The sequence below is a fragment of the Lemur catta genome, chromosome 1 (assembly GCF_020740605.2).
Source record: "Lemur catta isolate mLemCat1 chromosome 1, mLemCat1.pri, whole genome shotgun sequence".
Lineage (NCBI taxonomy): Eukaryota > Metazoa > Chordata > Mammalia > Primates > Lemuridae > Lemur > Lemur catta.
The window spans coordinates 285,208,737-285,231,714 of NC_059128.1; the positions used below are offsets into that span (position 1 = coordinate 285,208,737).

Genomic DNA, 22,978 nt, shown 5'->3' on the forward strand with positions numbered 1-22,978 from the left:
CTAACTAGAGAACCGCGACCTAACTCAGCGCGGAAACAAACTGCAACCTTGTAACAAGTAGGGGAGCCTCAGCCAATCACAGGCTGCCAACTGTCAGACCACGCCCACACGACGCAGCTGTGGCCAATCACCTGCCCCCCACGGCGCTGGGCGGGGCTCGCTGTGCTCAAGTAAACTCCGTGATAGTTACTTTGTCTCAAGTTTTCCTTGCAACACTCGTGACCATCACGGCGCACCTGGGCCGTGGCGGGAGCCTCCTCGCTGGCCTCCGGCTTCCAGGCTGTTCCCCACGCGGCGGCCACGGCACGTCCTGGTCTGCTCCACCCCGTGACCCCGGGCACGTGGCTCCCGCGTCCCGTCCTCCCATCCCTCTGCCGCAAGGCTCCGCTCCGCGGCGGGCACAGGGGGGCACCCGCAGGGCCTGCAGCCGCGGTTCCCGGTGCCACGTGCCGCGGCCCGACCCGGCCTCCCCTCCCGCAGCGTTTGCCGCCACACAACTCGCCGCGTCCCTCCCCGGCCGGTCTGTCCCCGCGACGGAGACCCGCACAGGCCAGGACGCCGTCTCATCAGTGCTTCCAAGACCGGCGGTTTCCAAGTTTCTTCCACAGGATTCTTCCCCCAACAGCCCCGGCAGGCAGTGTGGCGAGCAGAGCAGAGGGGGGCTGCTGCGGGCGGTGACAGGGCCTGGCTGGTCCCCTTGGGAGCAGGCCCAAGCGACATTAGGGCCCAGGGGCTCTGGGAGAAGGTGGTGTCCCGACACAGACGGTCACACACAGCACTCAGGACAGCAGGGCTGCTGTCCCTCACATCTGTCACCATCTGCCTTGCAGGAAGCCTCCCGTGTCCCAGGTCCCCCGTGTGGCGGGAACGAGACCAGGCTCACAGCTACCAGCCACCACAAGGCAGTGTATTTCCCTGGAAAGGGGCACGGGGCTACAGCTCCCAGCCTGAAGAACACTCAGTGGTATGAAAAAGGCAGTTTCTAGAATTCCAGCTTTGTAGAAAATTTTATTAATAACAACCTTTGAGTGTACAAATGGGAAAAGAATAAATATGTCATCATTTACCCTGTGCAGCTTTGGGTGACACCCCAGGACCCTGCTGCACCTTCAGGGCCGACTGTAAAAGCCCGGGAAGGAGAAGACGTGGGAACCGTGTCCGAGACTCGCCAGGCCCCAAGAGGAAGAGCTGTGTCCCTCCTCGCTGACCATCCTCTGCCACACGAGTGTCACTGTGCCCCCGGCAGATGCAGGACGTGGGTGCCCAGTGTCACATGACACCGTGGTGGGAAGTCACGCAGGGCGAGGGGCCAGGGGTGGGAGGGGACCCGACCATGTGGCCTGCCGGACTGCTCCCTGCTCTGATTCCGCCCCAGTGTCCCCTCCTCGCAGGGCCCTCGGTGGCAGCACAAGCACCTGGAAAAGGGTTTCTGTGAAGTGGCACAGAGTCCCCGACGGAGCAGCTCGCCGTAGATCAGCCTTCTGAGTCGGTGTGACCCTCACTCCTCACTTCTGTTTCTCCACGGGGAGCGACGGGTCTGGTGGCCCCGCGAGTCCACCCACCGGGTACGTGCGGAGCAGCCTGCCAGGCCCGGCGTGAGCACAGAGCACAGTTTCCCAGACAGCCGCTGTTTCCCTGGAGACCCCGGCGAGGAACCTTCTGGCACTGTGGCGTGGGAGGCCGGCACCAGGCGGGGCAGTTGTTCACCTTCCATCCACCCCGAGAGGAGACACGCTCACGCCTGGCCTCCCACCGGGCGGAAGGGCAGGAGGAAAGACCTTCCCCAGTGGCCCCCGGAGATGTTAGCGACGATTAGTCGACGGGTGCAGAACGGCACCAGCTCCAGGGACACGTCAGCCCCGAGTCTGCCTGGATGGGGCAGCTCATCCCCCAGCCGCCCTCAACCCGCTTAGAACACGCAGGGGACGCAGGTGGGTGGAAAGGCCCCAAGACGGGCTCTGACAAACACCCCGTATTTCTGGATCAGCACACGGGCCTTGTTTGCAACTGGGATGCGGCTGCGCAGAGCCTGGCTGAACACAACCACCGCCCCGCCCCCGCCCTGGAAGGCGGCAGAGCCCTCCACATGCAGGCGAGGCCGACGGCAATGCCGTGAGCGCGGCTCTGACCATGGGACCCTGTGCAAGGACAGTCCCGTCTGCTGAGCCCCTGACCAGGGCGCACAGAGCAGCCCCCGCAGAGGACCCGTGTCCGTCCACGTGTCACATGGCGCAGGGCAGCCGCTGTCCGCGGCGCCACGTCAGTATACGATCTTCCAGTGCGTGGGCTGCTCACACGCCTTCTCCTGGTCGCCACAAAACCTGTTGTACGTGGTCTTGGGGTCCAAGCCCAGGATTTCTCTTTCCTCGTGAATCCGAAAAGAAAACGTTGAGACTGAGGTGCCGATGAAAACCCTGCAAAGGATCACAGGAGGTCCGGAGTCACACAGAACCCACTGATCCACCCATCGAGCCACCACATGCATCACACACGCGGTGCTACGGGGGGTCTGAAAGCTCTGAAACCAAAGGGAAGATCATCCACTCTACTTCCACTTCCCATTTTGCTCAAAATGTCTGGACCTAGTCCCAACCGCGGCCTCCTGTGCAGACGAGTCTCTGGAGGAGCCTCCAGAGGGACAGCCCCATGACAGCCAGGGCACACGAGCCCATTTACACGGATGTTTAGGATGCTCCGTGGATAGTGTCCAATACCACACACATGCCCACGGCCGTGGGTCAAACCCAGGGTACCGCTAACCCCCAGGGCAGGGTGGGCGGCAGGAACTGAGCATGACGGGAGAGGCGAGCTAGAGGGAACCCTCGGGGCGAAGCCACGGTGGCGTGCCACGGAGGAGGCCCGGGGACGAGGACCCGCCTAAGGAAACACCGAGCTATTTAGCTGAAACAGGGAAGAACACTCAGGCGTGGTCCACGTGCACACACAGGCCGCCACCTGCTCTGACCGCGTCCTGAGACGCAGGACCCCCCGGAGAACCCCCGCTCCCGGCGGACACGGTGAAGCCGCACACCTGGCGTGGGCGCAGATCCACTGGTCGATGATCGCCACGCCTCCGTCCTTGTAGAGCTCCAGCTCTTCCCAGGTGGGTTCGAACCTCACCATTTCGGGCAACAGTTTTTTGAGCTCTTCGTGTTCTGCAAAGTAGGAGGAGAGGCCGTCTGAGGCGGGACCCTCGGGCACAGGAGGGGACACCACGCACACTCCCGCTCGCCAGTGCTGCGGAACCCGCTGGAAAGGGGAGACGCAGCTCAGCCCCGCCCTCCTGGGAACCCCGGCTGACGACACGCCTGGGTCGGCAGAATGGCCAGGGTTCAGAAAAGCCACGAAAGAAAGTCACCTGTCAAGGCTCCATACCCTTCCTGACGGCGTCGGTGGCCACAAACACCGTGTGGAGCCGGTGAGCCGCCATCAGCCTGCGGATGGTCCTCACGGCCCCCTCCAGGCTGGGCACGTCCTCCCTGTGCCCCCAGATGAAGTCCTTCCTTCTCAGGTGCACGCCCAGGTACGGGCCGCCGCGCGCAGAGCCCAGCTCGACCTGCGAGAACCGCAAGGACACGCTGGCACCGCCAGGCCTGCCGGGAGCCGAGCAGGCGGCGCTTGCCCCGGGCCTGGGGGACTCGGGACACAGAGAGGACACGCATTTGCACACAGCATCCTCTGGGGGTCACCTCGGGGTCGGACTGGGGGACCTCAGGCAGAATCTCGGTGGGGGGGACTAGATGTCTTTTTAAGAAGATCACGAAGTGATTAATTTTCACAGACCCTTTTATCTGAGTAAAATAAAAATAGTAAAATTAAAATATTTTTTAAAAAAATTAAGCCTGAAAAAATACAAATGGAATAAAAGTGAAAAATCTACTTAATATTTTTTCCAGTAAGCACCATAGAAGCTACCGGATCACTGCCTGGACGGTGCCCTCGCACTCGGCCCATGCAGGGAACCGCGTCCTTGCTGCGAAATGCTTCGCTGTTAAAAACAAGGCCAAAAGGAGTAAATGAAAATGCTTAAAAATAATGAAAATGCTTAAAAATAATGCAAATTTGAAAAAGCAACATACTATTTGTTGAAATTGTATTACATAAAAAACCTAAACTTTCAGAAAAAATTTAAAATACACACGTAAAATAACAAAGCAGTATCAATGGTGCTTTTGGGTGAGTCTGGGGACTGTTGCTCACGTGTTATACGGAAGAAACATGCACTGTGACTGTGGCCACCACCTTTTCCTTCCTATTTTCACATTTTCTACCTCACTGTACGAACCGCCTTTAAGGCTGGACCTGTAGTGACCTCCCCGTCTTAGCAGAGAGAAAACCGCGCTGCGCAACTGCCTGATTCGCACCAAGACGAGGGACCCACGGGGTCCTCAGCGCCTGGCCGACCCGACATCAGGTCGTTACGGTAATTCACGTCCCAGAAAGCCTCCCTGAGGGACAGACACGCCAACCCTCGTTCTGACTTTTTAAATTTAACGGGTAAGTTCCGGGGCATCTAAAGAGAGCATTGACGTTTTCTCTGATTAACGAAAGCGAGAGAATGTACCTTCATCTTCGTCCAGTCCTCCTGGAAGGGGATCTTGTCCGCGAGGTCCGTGGAGTTCAGATACCGGCTGCGGAACTCGTCACCCACCACCCGCAGGTGCCTGGCGAACACCATGCTCCGGCGCGTCTGGGGACAGATGGCAGCGCTGAGCGCCGCGCCCGCCCGCCTGCCCGCCAGAGCCCCTCCAGCCTCCCCGAGCCGGGTTCTTCTTTAACTCTGGCTGTCCACCCCCGACCCCAGCCGCAACTGTCCCCGAGACACCTGTCTAGCTGGCGTCCCCTAAGCGGCAGAGGCTCCGCATGAAGCCCAGCCGGGCTGAGCCCGGGGACTGGACGCTGCCGGCCGCCTGCTGGGCTCCTGGGCAGCTCGTTCTCCCTGGCTTGTCCCTGACTCGGAACTTCAGGCCTTGCTCAGTGAAGGCCTTTTGTTTCTGCCGAATTGCCATGGACTGCACTGCACGCACCCCGCTTGAGCAAGGCCTGTCTCTCTCCAGACCGCACGCCCGCTGTGTAAGCCGTCCCCAGCATGGGAACATCACCAGGACACGCGGCTGTGACGGGGCAGAGCTGCTTTTCCTGACCTCTCCTGCCACTGCTCACAGTGACCCTGCCACCATCAGGGCACCCAGGGCTGGGCCTTCTCACCAAAGCAGAAATCGCTTCCAATGTTAACACACCGACGGCCACGGGGTTTTATTACCAAAATAGAATAAAAACTTCAAAAACAAAGTGATCCTTTCTAATTTAATGAAAAACAAAATTCATTGACTTCTATTTATTTAATCCCCTTTTAACAATTAATTTATCACATCAACGAGATTTTCATGAACCACCTGCAGGGTTTTGCCCAGGTTTTGCTTCACAAGGCCCCGGGCTCAAAACTAGCGTGAGTTAAATACAACTCACATGGCAGTTAACGTGTTGAAGACTCTGCAGAAAACGTTCCCACCCTTCAAAACCAAAGAGAAGCAAGAGGGCTCCAAGTTCTGGCTACGGAGCCAGCCGATGCCTCAGGGGCTGCCCTGCACCGGAGCCAAGGCCATGGCCTCGGAGTCCTCGGAGGCAGAGTGCCATGGCCAGGGGGCCCCGAGGCCCAGGCCGAGGTGGTGGGGAAGGAAGTTCACTGTTGGTGCCCTAAATCCACGGCTTCCAAGAGCCTCATGATTTTAATCAGCAAGGTCAAGAAAGAGCTGTAGCTGTGTGGCATCTAGGAAACTCTCCACAGGAAATACTCACGTCCCAGTACTCCTTCCCTCCGTAGTGGTCGTGGAGTAGGTTTTCAGCTCTGTCTAACATCACAGACCTATGTTTACAGAAAAGGGGAATGAGGAGTTAACGGCCGTCAGAGTTAAGAGTGGTTCCACTCACTCTGCCCGGCCAGGGAGGCGCTTGGAGACCGAGGCTCTGACGGACCCTCAGCAGGTGCATCTGGGCAGGTTGTGGCCGAGACTCCGGGCAGTGGCCGCCCGGCCTCCAGCCACCGTCCTGTGGTGTCAATCCCTGCGACCAACCTAAAATAGGACACCAGAGAAAGAGATCTCCAAACACAACGGATTTATGTGGGAGCAAGAGAGCAGGACTGTAACCCGGGAGGCACAGCACGGCAAGCCGCGGGGCCACGCGAGGGCGCCTCTCGTGTGGCAGAGAAGGCCACGAGCTGCCTGGAAACAGCAGTTGGTTCCGGGGGCTCAAAGCCGGGGCTGCCGTCGGTTCTCAGGAGGAGACGCCATGCTGGACGCAAGTTCTTTCCAGAGCGTCTTATCTGAACTGTTCCAGTCCTCAGCAATGTCTGGGGACACACCTGGTGACACACCAGGGCACAGAAATATGTGCACATGTGAAATGTAGGTAGGGAGGGCGCGGAGGAACCTCTTGTCGGGTTATTTTGGAAACCCTCGCGATTCTCAGACACGCACGCGGGAGCCTCGTCCGCAGTGCCCTCCCCACTCCAGCCGAGGGTCTGATGGGGGCGTCGCATCCTGGTGCCTGCGGCTCTCTCACTACGTGATTCGAACATGTATGAAGTGTCTCTCCTATTCTAGCCACGGAATCAGCTGTCACCAAACTCACCTGTGACTGGCTATGCCAAAAAAAAAACAGAAAGAAAGAAAGGAAAAGAAAAGAAAATGGACAATAGACAAAACAAACAAAATTAGCAAACAGAACCAGGCAGTGTATTGAGGGAGTAACACACACAACAAAGGGAATTCTCTCCGGGAGGGCAGAGGTGGCTCAAGAGCAGGGACCCCTTCCTGAACACACCACAGTAAAGGGCAAAGCCACAGAGTGACGCACGCCAGCCAAACGCACAACGTCAGAACAACCGCCCTAGTAAGACAGGGACCAGAAGCTCCCTGACAGGACAGCCCGTCCCTCGCGAAGGTGGCACACACACTGGCCCCTGCCCGTCGGGACTGCGTGACCCGAGAAGGGCGGCTCAGGGCACACAGCACCTCTGCTCTTAACACAAATGTTAGTGGCTCAAAGAGTTAAATGTGAAAACTGAAAAACTATAAAGTAGAACGTGGCTGGGCGAGGTGGCTCACACCTGTGATCCCAGCATAGTGAGAGGCCCAGGCAGGAGGATTGCTTGGGGCCAGAAGTTCAAGACCAGCCTGGGCAACATAGCAAGACCCCATCTCTACAAAAAATAGAAAAATCAGCAGGCTGTGGTGGCACCTGTAGTCCCAGCTACTCGGGAGGCTGAGGCAGGAGGATCACTTGAGCCCAGGAGTTTGAGGTTGCTGTGAGCTATGATGATGCCACTGCACTCCAGCCTGGGCAACAGAGCAAGACCCTGTCTCAAAAAGTAAATTAAAAAAGTAAAGTAGAACACAAAAAGAATTTTTAAGAATATTGGGACGGTGAAGGTTGGGATAAAACCCACAAGCCTCTAAGGAACAGAGTGATAAATCTGATTATATAAAAACTTTAAATTTCTACAGAGAAAAAAATGGGTAAAAGATTTAAACTTGTGCTTTATAAAATAACATTTTTTCAAAAGGCTATTAAAATGTAATCTTACTCTGAAATCAAAGAAACACAATCTAACAGCCCAGGGACTGTACTCTCATCAGATCTGGGGACTGAAGCTGTCTGCCCTGGTGGCTGGCTGGGGATCAGCCTTGCATGGTCGCCGTGGGTGACCCCCCGCCCCCTCCCTCCCGTGACTACCACTGAGAGTTCACCTGCCACCCAGTGGTTTGTTCTGGCTGTAATCCTACATTCTTACTGCCCCGTGGTTTGAGCAAAGACTTCTCTACAAAAGACTTCCCATTCGGAACAGCAAAAACCTGGCACCAACAGCGGGCCACCGACCCAGGCCGGCCATGAAATCCTCCTGGATTTGGAGAGACGGTGCCAAAGAGCAAGGTGACACCCACGTGTCCTCAACAACAGCCCAGATGTGTGGCTAAGTGGGAAAAAGCGCAAACAAAAAACCTCACGGAGAACACATGTATCACGCATGTGACACAATTCCACCTGCATTTAAAAAAGGAAGAGAGACACGTACAGGCACTGACGTGAAGAAATTTCTGGAAAGAGGCGGAGTAGTTGGATACGGTCGCTCCCTCTGGCTCTGCTTCAAAACTGTTTGAGTTTTATTATAAAATGCAGCGACGTTCTCAGAGGGGTGCACTCCACCCAGGCGCAGGTCAGCAAACTGCCCCAAACCAACGCTCTGCAGCCCCCCGCCCCCTCCCACGCACGAGCCCGTCCTTGACTTGGTGCAAATGGGACCGGACGGTGTTTACGTTCTCATTTCCTTGCTGGGCGTCGTACGCGGCTGCTGTCCGGAAACGCAGAGCCGCTTGTTCACGCCCAGTCTCGAGCCCTCACTCCATCTGCCCACCGCCGCGGGGCACGCGTGTTCCCGGCTGGGGCCGCGGCCGTGCCTGAGCAGGTGCCGGGTGAACGCAGCGCGTGCCGGCAGGGCGTGGGCATCCACCGAGCCACACATCTGCAATCCTCCACTTCGGCCAAGCCACGCTCCCCGGTGGTTTTGCCAAGTTCTCCTGCCGGGAGCACCCTGCGGGTCACTGCCCCCCACCCCCGCCATGGTGCGCCTGCCGCGGTCACCGCAGCGTCCTCTCCTGGAAAGTGCGGCTGCGTCTCCGCCCACCTTCCTCTGGCTGCCGCCCGTGGCTCCACGGTGTCCAGGAACGGCACCTACATCGTGGACACGCTTCCTCATCGTCACATACGCCGCCAGGACCCCCCCCCCTCTGTGGCCTGCCCTCAGAAATTAGTGCGCAGAAATTCTTTAAAGTAACAATTCACTAATCTTTTCTTTTCGGGTGACTCTTCACAGCAAGGTCGGAAGGCGTCTCCCAACAGCCCTCACGCTGCGTCCTCACGGCAGGTCTCTCACTGCCGAGCCGAGCCGAGCCGCCCCGAGCCGGGGTCTTGCCCGCCGCCCGGCCCCACTGCTCCAAGTCCCCCTCCGGGCTCAGCTCCGTCCTAACCCGGAAACGTGAGTCTGGAAACTGACCTGCGAGATTCTATTGCACAGGCCCCAAACTAGGCAGATCTGCTTTTGAAACCAGATGTTTTAACGAAAGCAACCCAGTCCTGGGGCAGCATCGAAGCCAAATCTCAACAAATTCAGTCCAGCTTCCTCAGCGTTGCAGCTCGACTTTTCTGGAGGTGACAGTGGGGCTTCCCGAGCGGCAGCAGACGCTGCTCTGGGGGGGACCCACCTGGCCTCTCACAACGGGCCCACTGCAGCTGAAGGTGGCTCCGGGGGTCCCGGCCCACCGGAGCTGGCAGCAGCACCGAGGTCGAGGGTGACACTGCGCAAGGAGTGACCTGCGGAGAGAACCGCGGCCAGCGAGGTGCCTGCACGGGCTCTGGAGGTCCTGGCACGTGGGCACGACAGCAGGAAAGTGGCCTCGGGGCGCAGCTGTTGCACAATCGGGCGCCGACCTGTCCAGAGTCCCCGGTGTCCCTGGGTGGACCCTTGCGGCGTCTCAGTGGGGCCGCTGCCACCCAGTGGTGACAGCGAGCGGCTGCCCAGGCCCCGCGCAGGCCCAGAGCCGGCCCAGTCGGCTCCCCCCATGAGGTGAGAAACGAGCAAAACCAGGGCGGGTCGGGTCTGTGTTTACGAGCTCCCGAGGGCCCCAAGGAGAACGTGGTAGACCTGCGGCTCCCAGTGGCCACCCCCCAGCCCAGCCCCTGCTTGGGCTCCGGACTGTGTCCCTGCCGCTCCACTGTGCTCCGCCACCGCCCACCTCCCCCACCACGTGGGACGCTGCAGGACTGCTGGGACTCCCGTGTCCACCACCCACCACCCACCACGGCAGCTTCCCCGACCGAGAGGCCCCCTGTGAGGACAGGCAGTTCTGCCGGGACACGCCAGCCCCTCCCCGCCCCGGTGCACCTGGTCCGAACCAGAGTCTCTCCTGGGCTTTTTCTGGGGTCACACGCAGCCTCCTCCGCCCCAACCCCCAGCTTCCCCAGGGGCTGCTGGCTGTGGAGGGGCCCAAGCCAGGGTGTGCGGGTGAGGGGCAGGCGGCCTCGGCAAGGACAGCACGACGCCCACACTGCGCACGGAGAACAGGAACCTGCCACCTGGAGGGCTGGCCCGGTGACCAGGCAGCACTCACCGAGCAGAGGAGTTTTTCAGCACAGGCGCCATGATGGAGGCCGAGCCTTGGACGGACAGACAGGAGACGTTTAACCCCCTGGTTTCTTCATAACCCCAAAACCATCCTCTGCAAAACAAAACTCAGGTACTTGTATCAGTCTGTTCTGTTTCTACACAGGTAACAAAATCTAGATGGACACACAGAATGGCTCAATCTTGATAAAACGGCTGCTTCGTTTAAGAAAAACTTACTGATTATGTTAACAGATTCAGATATTCTCCTGAAAATTTTAAAAGAAAACCACGAATCTTGATTTGACGTGACTGAGGGGCCACCGACGCCTTCCTCGCGACAGTCCCACCCGCGGGTGACGGCAGGGTGGTGGGGAGGGGCCCGGACGGAAACCAGGTGTCCCCTGCGGTGCCGGAGCCTGGTGGCAGCTGTGGTGTGGCACAACTGTGTCACGCCGTCCACTGCTCGTGTTTCAGGAACCAGCGATCCTAGCACTGCACGAGCAGGTGGGGACCGTGACAGCTCTTCCACGGAGGCCCACCGACACCAGAGCCTCCGGTGGCAATCTGTGTCCGGGGCCAAGACTGCCGACCCCCGCCACGGCCCACCGACACCAGAGCCTCCGGTGGCAATTTGTGTCCAGGCCAAGACTGCCGACCCCCGCCACAGCCCACCGACACCAGAGCCTCCGGTGGCAATTTGTGTCCGGGGCCAAGACTGCCGTCCCCCGCCACAGCCCACCGACACCAGAGCCTCCGGTGGCAATTTGTGTCTGGGGCCAAGACTGCCGACCCCCGCCACGGCCCACCGACACCAGAGCCTCCGGTGGCAATTTGTGTCCGGGGCCAAGACTGCCGTCCCCCGCCACAGCCCACCGACACCAGAGCCTCCGGTGGCAATTTGTGTCTGGGGCCAAGACTGCCGTCCCCCGCCACGGCCCACCGACACCAGAGCCTCTGGTGGCAATCTGTGTCCGGGGCCAAGACTGCCAACCCCCGCACAGGCGAGCGCACTGACGGCAGCAGGGAAGCCACAGCGGCTCTCACGCAGGTGTTTTCAAAACGCCCCGTGGCCCCTCGTCCACCGGGGCTGAGGCACCGACTCGCACGTGCTGAGGCCGCAGCACAGAGACCCACCCGCCCGCCAGGGCATCCTCAGCACCCCGCGTGGTGACAGCAACACGAGACGCGGCCCCGCGGGCGCTACCTGTAGTACTCGTGCTTGTCCTGGGAGTAGAGCAGCTGGTCGATGCACGGCCGCGCGTCCACCTTCTCCTCCCAGCTGCCTTCCTGCCAGCCCTCTGCGTAGCTCTGCAGGACGAACACCTGGTCGATGAAGGGCCCTCCAGACTCTGAAAATGACACGGAGCCGGCAGTGCAACGGGAACCAGAGCGTGCTCACGGCATGACCACACAGCCGCTGGTACAGGCGACTTACCTCCATTCACTCAGTGCCACCTGACTCTTGAAAAGGACCGGAGGAAGTTCTCGAAAGCAGAGGAAGGGCAGAGGCCTCGCACGGCTCCTCCACCCTCCTGTGTCCCTCCAGCACCCGGCGCCTCCTCCTCAGGCCCTGCACAGGCTGCCCCTGCCTGGCCCGTCCCCTCCAGGTGGCTCTGCCACCCCCTTCATTTCTGAACTCAAGCTCTTCGCCTTCCTGACCCCCAACTTTTCACCTGTTACTTTTGCTATTTCTGCCCCACCCTGGGACGGGGCTCCGGGAGAGCAGGCGTCTGCGCCTGCACCCACTGCTCCCCCAGCTGCCACATCCCAGGGATCAGTGAAGATCCGCCCAGAGATGGCATGACGCGGCCAGTCACGAGCGGCTACAGCAAGTGAAACTCTGGTCTTTTTCACACTCGCTCACGACTGGGGACTCACGGCCATGGGGCTGGTGGCTGAGGCCAGAGCCCCGGGGGCGAGGGGAGTGGAGACCCCGTATGCCAGGGCCCCGCAAGCCACGTCGCAGGCGGCTTTGCTCGCTCTCTCCTGGCAGCTGCCCGAGGACGGGCACCCACTCCTTTCCCCCTCGTAGGGGAGGAAACGGCTCAGCAAGTCCCAGGCCAGTCGACGGCTGGGAGGTGTCAAACTGCTGCACCCTCGAGAGGCTGGTGACACAGGGCACTATCCGCCCTGTGCTGCTCCTGGCCCTGCTCCAGCTTGAGGGACAGAGGCTTGGACGACAGCAGGGAGGAGCCCCTGCCAGTCCCAGGCACCAAGCACCCGCAGCGGCCGACAGCCAGGCTGGCTTCTGGGCTCCTGTGACCTTAACATGAAGTTCAGACCAGAGGCCGGCTGTCAGTCAGACTCAACAGAGAACTGCAGCTCTCATCCCCAGGACTCACAAGTCAATCTGCGAGTCAGGTCAGGGAAGGATGTGCTCCGAGATGCTCTCATGCATCGCAGCTCTGCGTCTTCAGTGTGAATGAGGATGGCGGATGGTCCATCCCCGGTTCTGTGCCCTCGGCACTCACAAGAGTGACTCAGACACAGAAAACATTTCCAAGTGACAAGACCTAAGGTATAACAAGAACCCCGAGAAACCACCACGTGGAGCCACAGCCCTCAGCAGGCAGCGAGGGTCTCTGGCCCTGAGAGTGCCGCGAGTAAGGACTCATGAAATGCTACAAAGCAGCATCCGCAGTCCAGACTCACTCGTTCTCCCCCAGGGCCTCTCCAGTGCAGTGGGAAAGCATCACTTGTGAATTTGTATCTTCCAAATAAAGCAACGGAAAGCTCTGAATACCTTTATTCTAAGAAAAGCTTTAATCCCTCTTTAAAAAATTAAAACAGAAACATCAAGCACCATGAAGTCAAACAAGAGGTGTCTTCGCGGAAGTCTTCGCTCCACACAGAGTGTCTTCCCTCACGTAAGGTGGCCTTTCGGCACGGGGAGCCGAGTCCTGCTAGGACAAGGGCCAGGCCTGGCCAGGTGTTTAGGGCGGCTCTAGCTGCACCCTGTCTACCTACCAGGCTGCCACGGTTTTCAGAGGCAAGAGGCACAAAGCGCACCACTGCGGATCTGTTTCCCCAGGAACACTGTGGCAACATCCCTGGTAGTCTGGGACGGGCGCTACGGCAGGCCTGAGGGGGGGATGCCAGGTGGGTCCAGGATGCTGGCCAGGCTCAGATGGGCTGGGTGCAGGCTCAAGCCCTGCCTGATGTCTACACTAGAAATGAGACCTGGTGCAGAGGCTCACACCTGTAATCTCAGTGCTCTGGGAGGCCAAGGCAGGAGGATCACTTGAGGCCAGGAGTTTGAGACCAGCCTGGGCAACATAGTAAGACCTCATCTCTACAAAACATAGAAAAATTAGCCGGGTGTGGTGGTGCACACCTGTTAGTCCCAGCTACTTGGGAGGCTGAGGTGGGAGGGTCGTTTGAACCCAGGAGTTTGATGCTGTAGTGAGCTATGATGACACCATTGCACTCTAGGTTGGGCAACAGAACAAGACCCTGTCTCTTAAAAAAAAGAAAGAAAGAAAGAAAAACAAAGAAAGAAAGAAAGAAACAAAGAAAGAAAGAAAGAGAGAACGAAACGACTGCCTGCCCCAGTTAAACCACCACCGCCGCCCCACAGCCTGGCACCAGCGTTTTGCCTCACCTGCGATGAACTGCTCATACTCAATGACGGGGATGTTTTTATTGAGACTCGGAAGATCAAAAAACTCGGACCAAGGAATCCGGACTTGATGGATGTCGGGACTCTGCCAGTGGTAGAGACGCCCCCAGGGGGGCAGGACCAGCACCCAGTCCTCCGTCTTCAGAAGGGTCTTCAGGAGAGAGGCCACACGAATGTAGACGTCCCTGCGCAGGTTGAAGCCTTCCGGGGGGTTGACGTCGTACAGAAGGTACCTGAGCAGGGAGGAGCAGGACACTGTGCTTGAGTGCCGGGGCCTCTGCACAGAAAACCTGACCCCCTCACACGTCTCAGAGCACCGTCCCCTCCAGACACTTACTGTCGTCCCCGTTTGTACAGCACAGACAGTGCCCACCTGTTGTAAGTGACCCATCACCCAGTGCCCTTGAGCAGCGGATGTCTTAGCATCTCTTAACAACGAGCAATAATTCAAACTAGGACCAGAGGAATCTCAGCAACTAGAACCTGATTATCAGTTGTCTCATGGTTCTCAAAGTGGTTTGCTCTAAAGACCCCTTACACTAAATGATTACTGAGGACCCCAAAGGGCTGTTTTTTATGTGAGTTAGATCTGTTGATAATTTCTGTAAGTAAAAACTAGAAGTATTCGTTAATTCACTTAAAAATAAGGTGTTTACATGTTAACAAAATAACATTTTCAAATAACTATTTTTTCAAAATAAAAGTAATTAATAAGAAGAATGGCAATGCTTTTAATTTCTGCAAATCTCTTTTTGATCTAGCGGTAGGTGGATTCTCAACTGTTTCTGCATTCAACCTGCTGTGCTATCACAGATCGGCAGCCTCTGGAAAAACTCCACGGTGCACTGAGGACAGAATTGAAAAAGGCAAATGATGTCCTGGTGTTACTGTCAGAATGGTTCTGAAACCTCAGGGATGCCTGGCCACGTTTCAAGAACTGCTGCCCTATCCAAATCAAGACTCCTGTCTGTAAAATACCCAGGCAATGTCCCCCAGCTCCTATGAGAACCTGTTCCTGCTGTTCTCCCCTTCCCTGTATCAGCTTTTTCCACGGACTTCCACCACTACAGGTGAAACTGTGCAGTCCTGCTTTGCACCTTCAAACCCTCCAAAGACTGAGAACACCCACAGGATGGGGCCCAAAAACCATCTTTACGTCCCCGGCACCAGCACAGGGCCTGTTTTGTACCAAGCCCCCATAACTGCTGAACATCAGCAAAACCTGTTTTACCCCAGAGACTTATCTAAAGCAGTGGTCCCCAACCTTTTTGGCACCAGGGACCATTTTCATGGAAGACAATTTTTCCGCGGACGCGGTAGGGGTGGTTGGGGGTTGGGGGGGTAGGGACGGTTTCGGGATGATTCAAGCGCATTACATTTGTTGTGCACTTTATTTTTATTATTGTCACATTGTAACATATAATGAAATAACTACGCAACTCACCATAGGTTGGGGACCCCTGATCTAAGGAACATCCAACATCTGGATGGAGACTGAACGGTTCTGTGCAGATACACGAGAACCACCCCAAACATTTGACTCCAGAGCTCCTCAAACCCAGGCCCGGACCTGCATCGTCGACAGGGGGTCTCCGGGGTCCCTCAGGCTGTGCCCTCCGCAGGTCCCCGTTCACTGACCCCGGCCCCGGCCCCGCCGCGGTCCCCACCCACTGAGCCCCGCCTCGTCCCCCGGAGTCCCACCGTGGGCGCCACGGACGCCTGTTTACCGTCTGCGGGACGCCGCCCCCGACAGGATGTCGGCTGCCGACTGGCCAGGCCAGAACTCCTCGCCCGAGGCTGAGGCCGGCGACCAGGACGCTGCCCCGAGCAGCAAGTAGACGACGCGAAGCGCCGCCATGGCCCCGGCGGCCACGCACTTCCGGGGACTGCGCCCCGCCCCGGAAGCGCAACCCGCCCCGCCCTCGCGGAGCGCGTCACCTATAGCCATGGCAACACCGAGACGCCAGCTCCGCGCATGCATCCTGTGTCCTCTAAGGATGCGGGACCTACGCATGCGCAGAGCCCTCCTCCCACGCCGCGGCGCCGCTGCGCGGGAAGCCCCGTGAGCCGGTCCACGCCCGGATTTGCCCCGCGCGGTGGCGGCCGGTCACGCATGCGCTGGTCCCGCGTCCTCATCCTGCACAGGGTGGTGGGCGCGCGCGTGCGGCCTGTGGGCGCCGGGAGGTCCGCCAGGCCCGGCGAGCAGGACGGGCGCGGGGCCCGCGGGGGCGGGGCCGGGACCTGGGAGGGCGGGGCCGGGCGTGGGGAGGGCGGGGCCGGGACCTGGGAAGGCGGAGCCGGGCGTGGGGGGGGCCGGGCGGGGACCTGGGGGCGGGGCCGGGCGTGAGGAGGGCGGGGGCGGGACCGGGACCTGGGGGGCGGGGCCGGGCGTGGGGAGGGGCGGGGACCCAGAGCAAGACGACCCCGCGCACCTGCCCCGCGGGGAGTCCGGGCTCGGCGTGCAGTGACTGGCAGGTCCCCGCAGCGGACCGCGGCTCCGGTCCGGAAAGGCCTCGTCTCTGAGTATTAAGCGTCTGTTGTTTGCACGCCCTACTTGGGGGCGTCCAGAGCGGGGTGCCCCGCAAACGGAGCCGACCCCGGGGGGCTCTCATGGCCTCTGCTCGAGTCCCCGGGATTGCCGGCAAAGCCTGGGTCTGGCAGGGGACCCGGGGCCGCGGTGTCGCTGCTGCGGTGCAGCCTCCCGACCGCGAAACCGGGCGAGCTCCTTGGAGGGTGCAGATGGCCACACCCACTGGCACCAAAATAGAGGAATATGAGCTGCTCTTCCTCTGTTAAATAAGTGAATTGCAATCAAGTTTGTAATCGAGCATCCCCGGGCCCGGGAGGCCGAGGGCGAATTCTACAAAGACGGAATGAAATGATACCCAGCCTGCCACCCAGAGCCTGGGGCAGGGGACGGTACCCTGACGGCAGAGACGTCACAAGAAAGGAAAGCTACAAGCCAGTATCTTCCTGAACCTAGACACGGATCCATTTAAAAATGAGCAAATGGGACCTATGTCGATCTGCGCATCTGTGTGAAGCAGAAGCTGAAATATATGGCCCTAATTTACAGACTGTTGTACAGCTGCGGTCGTCCAGGCACAGTGGCGTTGGGGACAGGACAGACTCACAGCTCCGCGGGACAGAGCAGAGATCCCAGAGAGCCCAGGAACACACGCACCAAATGGCGCTGGAGCAATTTGACACCCATTTGGAAAGCACGAATCTCAGGGGGACGAAAATCATGAGGCTTAAAAGAGAAAAAAGGATAAGTTGAATTTCATCAAAAAGTAGAACTTTCTGGTCTTTGAAGGCTACTGTTAAGAAAATAACACTGCAATCCGTGGCCTGGAGGAAAACATTCAGAATAGTGTGTCTGACAAAGGACTTGAATCCAGAATACGTAAGGATCTTTTAGGATTCTCACGTTGGTGGGAGCGGTAGACAGCCCCGTGCAGAAAGGAAGATGCGCACGGCCAGTCAGCACAGGGCAGGGTGCTCGGCGTCTTTAGAAATTAGAGAAATGGACATTACAATCACAGCGGGATGCCATCATCCCCCCAGAAGGGTGAAATTAAAAACTTTGGTGGTAGCAAGCGTTGGTGAGGAGTGGAACAGCCGGGCTGTCACACTGGTGACAGGAACGCAGATGGGGCATCCCTTTGGAAGTCACTTTGACAGTTTCTGTTCTGTCTTGGCTGAACCCCTGGCTGGAATCATCCCGAAGGTGGCAGCGGGGAGTTGCCACCAGGAAGTGCCCCCGAGTGTCCAGAGATGGGCTTGTTGGGATTCCAAAGAAAGAAGCCATTTGTTAGGGGAACTTGGGGACACAGGAGGCTGCAGCGAGTTGTCCTGACACAGCCGGCAAAGGATGCGCCACCCTGTCCATCCATGGCGAGGGTCGGGTGTGGAGTTTATGTGAGGGTTTAAGGAATCTGGGCCAGATCTAGTTTCTTTCAGTATTTTGGGCAACAACCTAAACACCTTATCAATGCCCGGGCATGTTCATGCTCTCAGGGAACACGTGCAGCCCCCTGCAGTGTCCTCGTCAGTACCCAGAAAGTGGGGGTGGGGTGCATGCAGCCTCAGGGACCTCGGCGTCCCAAGGACAGGGCAAGACGTTTGCCTCGGCCCTGCGTGGGCATGCCCGCCGGGAACCACAGCACTGCACCCACGCCTGAGCCACCGCTCCAGGGACAGCCAGTCCCTGCCGGCAGGACTGTGCCCTCACGGTGCGAGTACTTTCGTGCCAGGTGACTTTGGAAGAGCCGCCGTTATTTCTGTGTGCAAACACTGCTCTTTAAAGATTCGAGTGTAGGGGATGTCGGGTGCACTTTTTCTTTTGCCCTGGAACTGGTGATGGCCCGAACAGAACGCACCTCACTGTGTAAAGAGCCTCCAAAACCCAAAACCCAAAACCAGAAATGGGTTTTCGGAACACTCCAAAACCCAAAACCAGAAATCGGGCAACAAACTGAACCGGAGTGGCCACACCCCTGCCTGGCCTGGCCCGCCCCGAGGAGATCATGCGGACCCAGGGCCACCTCCCAGCGGGGCACTGTGGGCCTGTCGGCCTTCATGACTGGGTGGGCCCACGAGACCCGGACACACGGGAGGCCCCTGCTCCATCTCTGAGGGGCCAAGTCCATTCTCGAGACCACCTTGCTCCAGCCCTGGGGCTCTCCTGCCCATCCTGGGTGTCCTGTTTCTTCCAGGGTGAAAGAGGCCCCCCAGCGGGAAGCCATAGCAGCCCCGCTTACTCTCCCCTCCCTCCCTTCTCCTCCTCCTCCTCCTCCCTCCTGCCCACACCGGCCTCCTTCAGGCTTTGGGGAGTTCTTTACTGGCCCCTGGATTACGTTCTTACCAGGAATGACCTGGGAGAGGTTTTATGAATCTTTCCCTGGAGAGAAAAGAGTCTTTACAGGAATATCTGGAAACAGCCCCATTTTCCCCCTGCGGGGGCCAGCAATTAAATTAATTTCCTGGTGCAGAAGAGGGACCCCCAGCCTGGCCTGACGCCCTGAGGCAGCTCACCGCGCCCGGCCCACCTCGGCGGGGCCACTAGAGGGCAGGCGAGCCCTTCGTGGGCGCCTGGGGTTGGGGGGGCAGGAGACTGGGTCAGGGGCAGGACAGAGTTTGACCAGCACAGGGTGAGGGACGGGCCCCGCCCTGCACGTGAGCAGAGCTGGGTTGGTGGCAGGGAGACCCTAGGGCAGGCCTTGGGCCTCTGAGACCCCTGTCCAGCCCCAAAGCTGGGCCCCAAGGCCTCCACCGAGCGGGGAAGAAGCTCCATTTGGCCTCCGGCCCAGGTGGTTTGTGGGTCCTGGGCCACACCTAGTGAAGGCCACACTCTGACCCCATTTGGCCCTGGGACATCAACTGCCCCCATCAGAGGGTCAGTGTGGGAAGCTCAGGTCCCCAACCCCTTAGCCCTGGGGTGGGACACGAAGTGGCCGCCAGGCTTCAGGGGCAGATCTTGCTGGAGCCTGGCTGTCATAGCAGTGACGTCCCGGGAGTCTCCACGAGAGAGGCACATCCTTCTGGGGGCCGGGGCAGACCCCGCCTGGGTGGGGACCCGCAGGGGCCAGGTGAGGGGCGCGGCCTGGAGGCCCAGGCGTCTGAGGAGCTGTTCACGGACCCCTGGGGCTGGTGGGGGAGGGGGCTCAGGAGCTGGTCCTGCCCTCTCGGGTCAGCGGTGACAGCTGGGGGCAGGGAAAGGTGGTTGGGGACATCACCACTGCCCTGAGACCACCCCACCAAGGAGACCGGGAGGCCGGCGGTGGTGAGGGACGGGCTGGGGACGAGAGTGGGTCTGCTGGGGGTGGCACAAGGGAGCAGACAGCAGCCGGCCCGGCCTGTCCCTGTGGCAGGATCTGGGCTCTGTGCACAAGTCCCCCGTCCCCCCCTCCCCCCACTTGCTCATCGCTGTCGCTGTCCCCTGTCTCAAAATCCTGGCTTTTGTCCCTGGAAATGCACAGGGAGGGGCCTGCTCTGAGTCACCGGCAGGGCAGGGAGTTCCGGTTTGTGGCTCGGGAGTCCTTAGCGGGAGCCTGTGGCTGCTGCCAGGACTGCCCCACGGACGGCCCAGCCAGCACTGCAGCTGAGGAGGTGCCACGGGCCCCAGGCCACCAGGTGACAGAGACAGGATGGTGCCCGTGGTCTCCCGGGGCGTGCCGATTCTCAGGGAACCAACTGTGGTCAGCACAGGGGACCAGCACCCCAGGTGGCCGGCGGCAGAGCTGGGCCCGCCCTCCGGGGCAAGCACTGCCCAGCGCCCGCGGGGACTGGTCCCGGGGCGCAAGGTCTGCAGTGAGAGCTCGACCCTCCCGAAGGCCCGGCCAGACCACCTGCCCCAGATGCAGGACCCCAGCCTTCCGCCTGGGGTGCCCGTGGACACCTGCCCTGGACACGTCCCAGTGGTCCCCGTGGGGGAAGAACAGCCTGGACTGTGGGTCACACAGGGCAGGGAGGGCCCAGGGCGGGGCTGGTTCAGGGTGAGACCTGCCTCGGAACTGCCCCGACCCTGGGCTTCCCCGCCTGGCCTTTGCTTGGGACGCGAGTGCCTGTCCATCCTGCCACAGTGGGAAGGGGCTGCTGTCACCTCCAGCTGTCCCCCGAAACGGAGGCTCCAGGAGAGAAACTGCCACATGTCAGTTATAAAAACAAGATGGGGCCACCCAGATGCGCTGGGAAGCTCAGAATATCATTTAAAAATGTCCTGGGTCATGAATTTGGGCTTTAAGTCAGACGTGACCGGCCCATGACCACTGCCCTGTCTGAGCCCCCAGAGGGGTCTTCGTGGAGGGGAGGGGAGGGCGGCTCTCCCTGCAGGAGGGGCTCGCAGACCTCGGTGTGGGGCCCCCTGTGACCGGCTGCTGCAGGAGGCGGGTTTTGCAGCACAGGGTCCGCAGCGGCGGGGGCGGTGGGGACGGTGGAGCAGCGGGGGCGGGGGAGGGGTCACTCAGGACGTGACCCTCTGTTCCACAGGCCTTTCTGGGATCCAAACACGGCAAACGTCAGCAAGTGCGTAGTTTGTTTTACTTAAACAGCTGCTTATTTATGTGCAGGCCTGGTTTCAAGGACTGGTCTTGTCCCGGGATGACGCGTCAGCGGAAACGCCGCGGGTGGGGGGAGGGTAGGGGGGCCGCCTGGGGTTCCTCGCTGGACCCAGCACAGCCCCGAGTTCTGCTGACTCACAGGGGGCGTGACCCAGGTGCGGGTACATGCGCGTGAACCCCACCAGCGTATGAATTCTGGGGTCACTGCCCGGTTCCCCTTCCCAGCTGACTCTCACCTCAGATGTGCAGAGACCGCGGGGGACGCTGGGGCATGTGCTCAGACCAGCCCACGGGAGCTGGGCAAGGTGCGTCCCGCTGGCCCCAAGTCCCCGAGCTCAGGACTGCACAGCCGAGGCGCAGATGCACCCAGGCCCGTGGGGTGTCCCTGGCAGGAGGCAGGCCTGGCGGGGGTCTCCTCGGGCCGGCTCCAGGTCTGTCCCTCTGTCTGTGGCCCCAGGATCGTCACCTGCGGGAGGGGAACAAGGTACCCGTGTCGCAGGACGTGGAGGGAAGCGAGGCTCTGCGGGAGGGAGGGGCATGGGCGCTGCAGGACGTTGGCAGACTGCCCAGTGTGTCCCTTCCACCGGGCAGGAGGTGAACGTGACCTGGGCACCAGACGCCCCACTCACTGCTGGCTCTGACGCCTGAGCCCGAACCTGGGCTGACGTCCTCCCGCAGGGCGGGCGAGGACCGGGCACCGGCGCCCTGTGACACGACCCCGACCGCGCCTGCCGGCACCCGCTGACACCAGCCTGAGCGTGTCAGAGCGCAGCGTGGGGGCCCAGAGAGGCTGCAGAGAGGGAGCCTGCACCCGTGACCCCTCGCAGGGCGCAGGGAGGGTGGGGACGTTACACGGAAATGTTGTCACCAGCCCTTCGGGGAGTTCGGCTGGTCTTTCTCTTTCCCTTGAGTGATTCTTTAGTTCTAGAACCTATCCCGAGCTGAGTGGGGGTGCTTGTTCCTCACATGCTCATTCCCCCCATGTTCCGGGGGCCCCTGGCCCACCCCTTCCTTGCTGGGGGTCGTTGTGGCTTTGGCACAGCTGTAGACCCCGACTGGTGCAGAGAGCCGCCCCGACCCGGGATGCGCCCAGCAGAGCTCGCCTGGGAGGGTGCCCTGGGAGGGGAGAGGAAGGCTGGGGGCTGCGGGGCTTCGGCAGTGGGGGCAGCCTGCAGCTGGAGCAGAGGGGGTAGGTTCCGACCCTCCCGCCCCTCCCGCAGGCTCGGCCCAGCGCCCCTGGGACGATGTGGCCGCCCTGAGCTCAGAGTCAGCGAGATCCTCCCGGCCTGGCTGTTCCATCCCGACCAGACTCAAGACATCAAGCCCACGTGTGAGGTTCAGAGGTTCTAAAAGAAGTATCACAAGTCCTGAAAATGCGAGAAATCGCGTGGGGCTCTCAGCCCCTTCTCGGCAGGAACCTCCCGGACAAGACAGGCACGTCGGCGCAAATATTTCCTAAAGGGTTTGGCGCAAATATTTCCTAAAGGGTTTAGAATCAAAACCCCAAAACAAGGGCATGGACTGCCGGGCGGTTTCCAAATTGAAATGGAATTTATGTGAAATTGAATATTACAATGCAGTAATTAAAGCCATCCTGGTCTGAACACGCAGCAGCGTCGGGGGGTGGTCGCCCTCCCTCCCGCGTGGTCCCGGGGCCTCGTGCTGCACGGTGGGAGCCGGGCGCCAGGGCTGGGCCTGGGGGCTGCTCTGGGCTTCACAGAACACGGCCAGGGAGGGGGAACGAGGGAGATCCGGGGTCCCCAATGTGCACGGCCCTTGGCATCCCTGTCTTCGTCTGCCACCCATCTGCCCGTGGGCGCTCACTGCTCGGGGAGGCGGCCACGCGGGAAGCTGGCGGAACGTTCTTCCAGGAAGGCGGCTGGGCCGCCCTGACTGCAGGGCAGAGCTCGGGACTTAGCCAGCTGCGGGACTCCCAGCGCCCTGCCCCACGCGGGTCCCACGGTTCCTGCACATGAGACACTTCGGAAGTGACGTCTGCGCCCAGCCCCCTCAGAGGTGCCAGTGCCACTCCCCGATGTCCCCAGGATCCCGGCCCCTCTGGGCGATGCCAGTCGGTCTGGGAGAGCTTCCCACAGCTGGCCAGTCCCGAGGGCCACCCGAGGCTCCCAGGGA

At 60.1% G+C, this 22,978-nt stretch overlaps 1 protein-coding gene across 2 annotated transcripts; it reads right to left on the bottom strand.

Annotated features, from left to right (window-relative positions):
* Nucleotides 1-988: 988 nt before the first annotated feature.
* POFUT2 (protein O-fucosyltransferase 2) lies at nucleotides 989-15,687 on the bottom strand. 2 transcript variants are annotated; one of them, XM_045540836.1, is made up of 9 exons: nucleotides 15,512-15,686; nucleotides 13,767-14,017; nucleotides 11,370-11,514; nucleotides 10,170-10,277; nucleotides 5,800-5,866; nucleotides 4,565-4,690; nucleotides 3,376-3,556; nucleotides 3,032-3,155; nucleotides 989-2,414 (listed from the first exon to the last, which is right to left on the bottom strand). In XM_045540836.1, the coding sequence occupies exons 1-9, from the start codon at nucleotides 15,640-15,642 to the stop codon at nucleotides 2,261-2,263; spliced, it is 1,287 nt and encodes a 428-aa protein (XP_045396792.1). In that variant the 5' UTR covers nucleotides 15,643-15,686; the 3' UTR covers nucleotides 989-2,260. The 2 variants fall into 2 exon arrangements, with proteins under 2 accessions (XP_045396792.1, XP_045396793.1); XM_045540837.1 differs by lacking the exon at nucleotides 989-2,414 and having other exon boundaries at nucleotides 3,068-3,155; nucleotides 3,359-3,556; nucleotides 15,512-15,687.
* Between the last annotated feature and the right edge of the window lie 7,291 nt (nucleotides 15,688-22,978).

What these genes read in the sequence shown, in the direction of transcription:
- POFUT2 (XM_045540836.1), bottom strand. Translation starts at nt 15,642, where the DNA reads ATGGCGGCGCTTCGCGTCGTCTACTTGCTGCTCGGGGCAGCGTCCTGG. An exon ending in GGGGCGGCGTCCCGCAGACG is followed by an intron (nt 14,018 to 15,511) that starts GTAAACAGGCGT and finishes CTCCCTGCTCAG; the next exon opens with GTACCTTCTGTACGACGTCA. An exon ending in GACAAGCACGAGTACTACAG is followed by an intron (nt 10,278 to 11,369) that starts GTAGCGCCCGCG and finishes TTTGTTTTGCAG; the next exon opens with AGGATGGTTTTGGGGTTATG.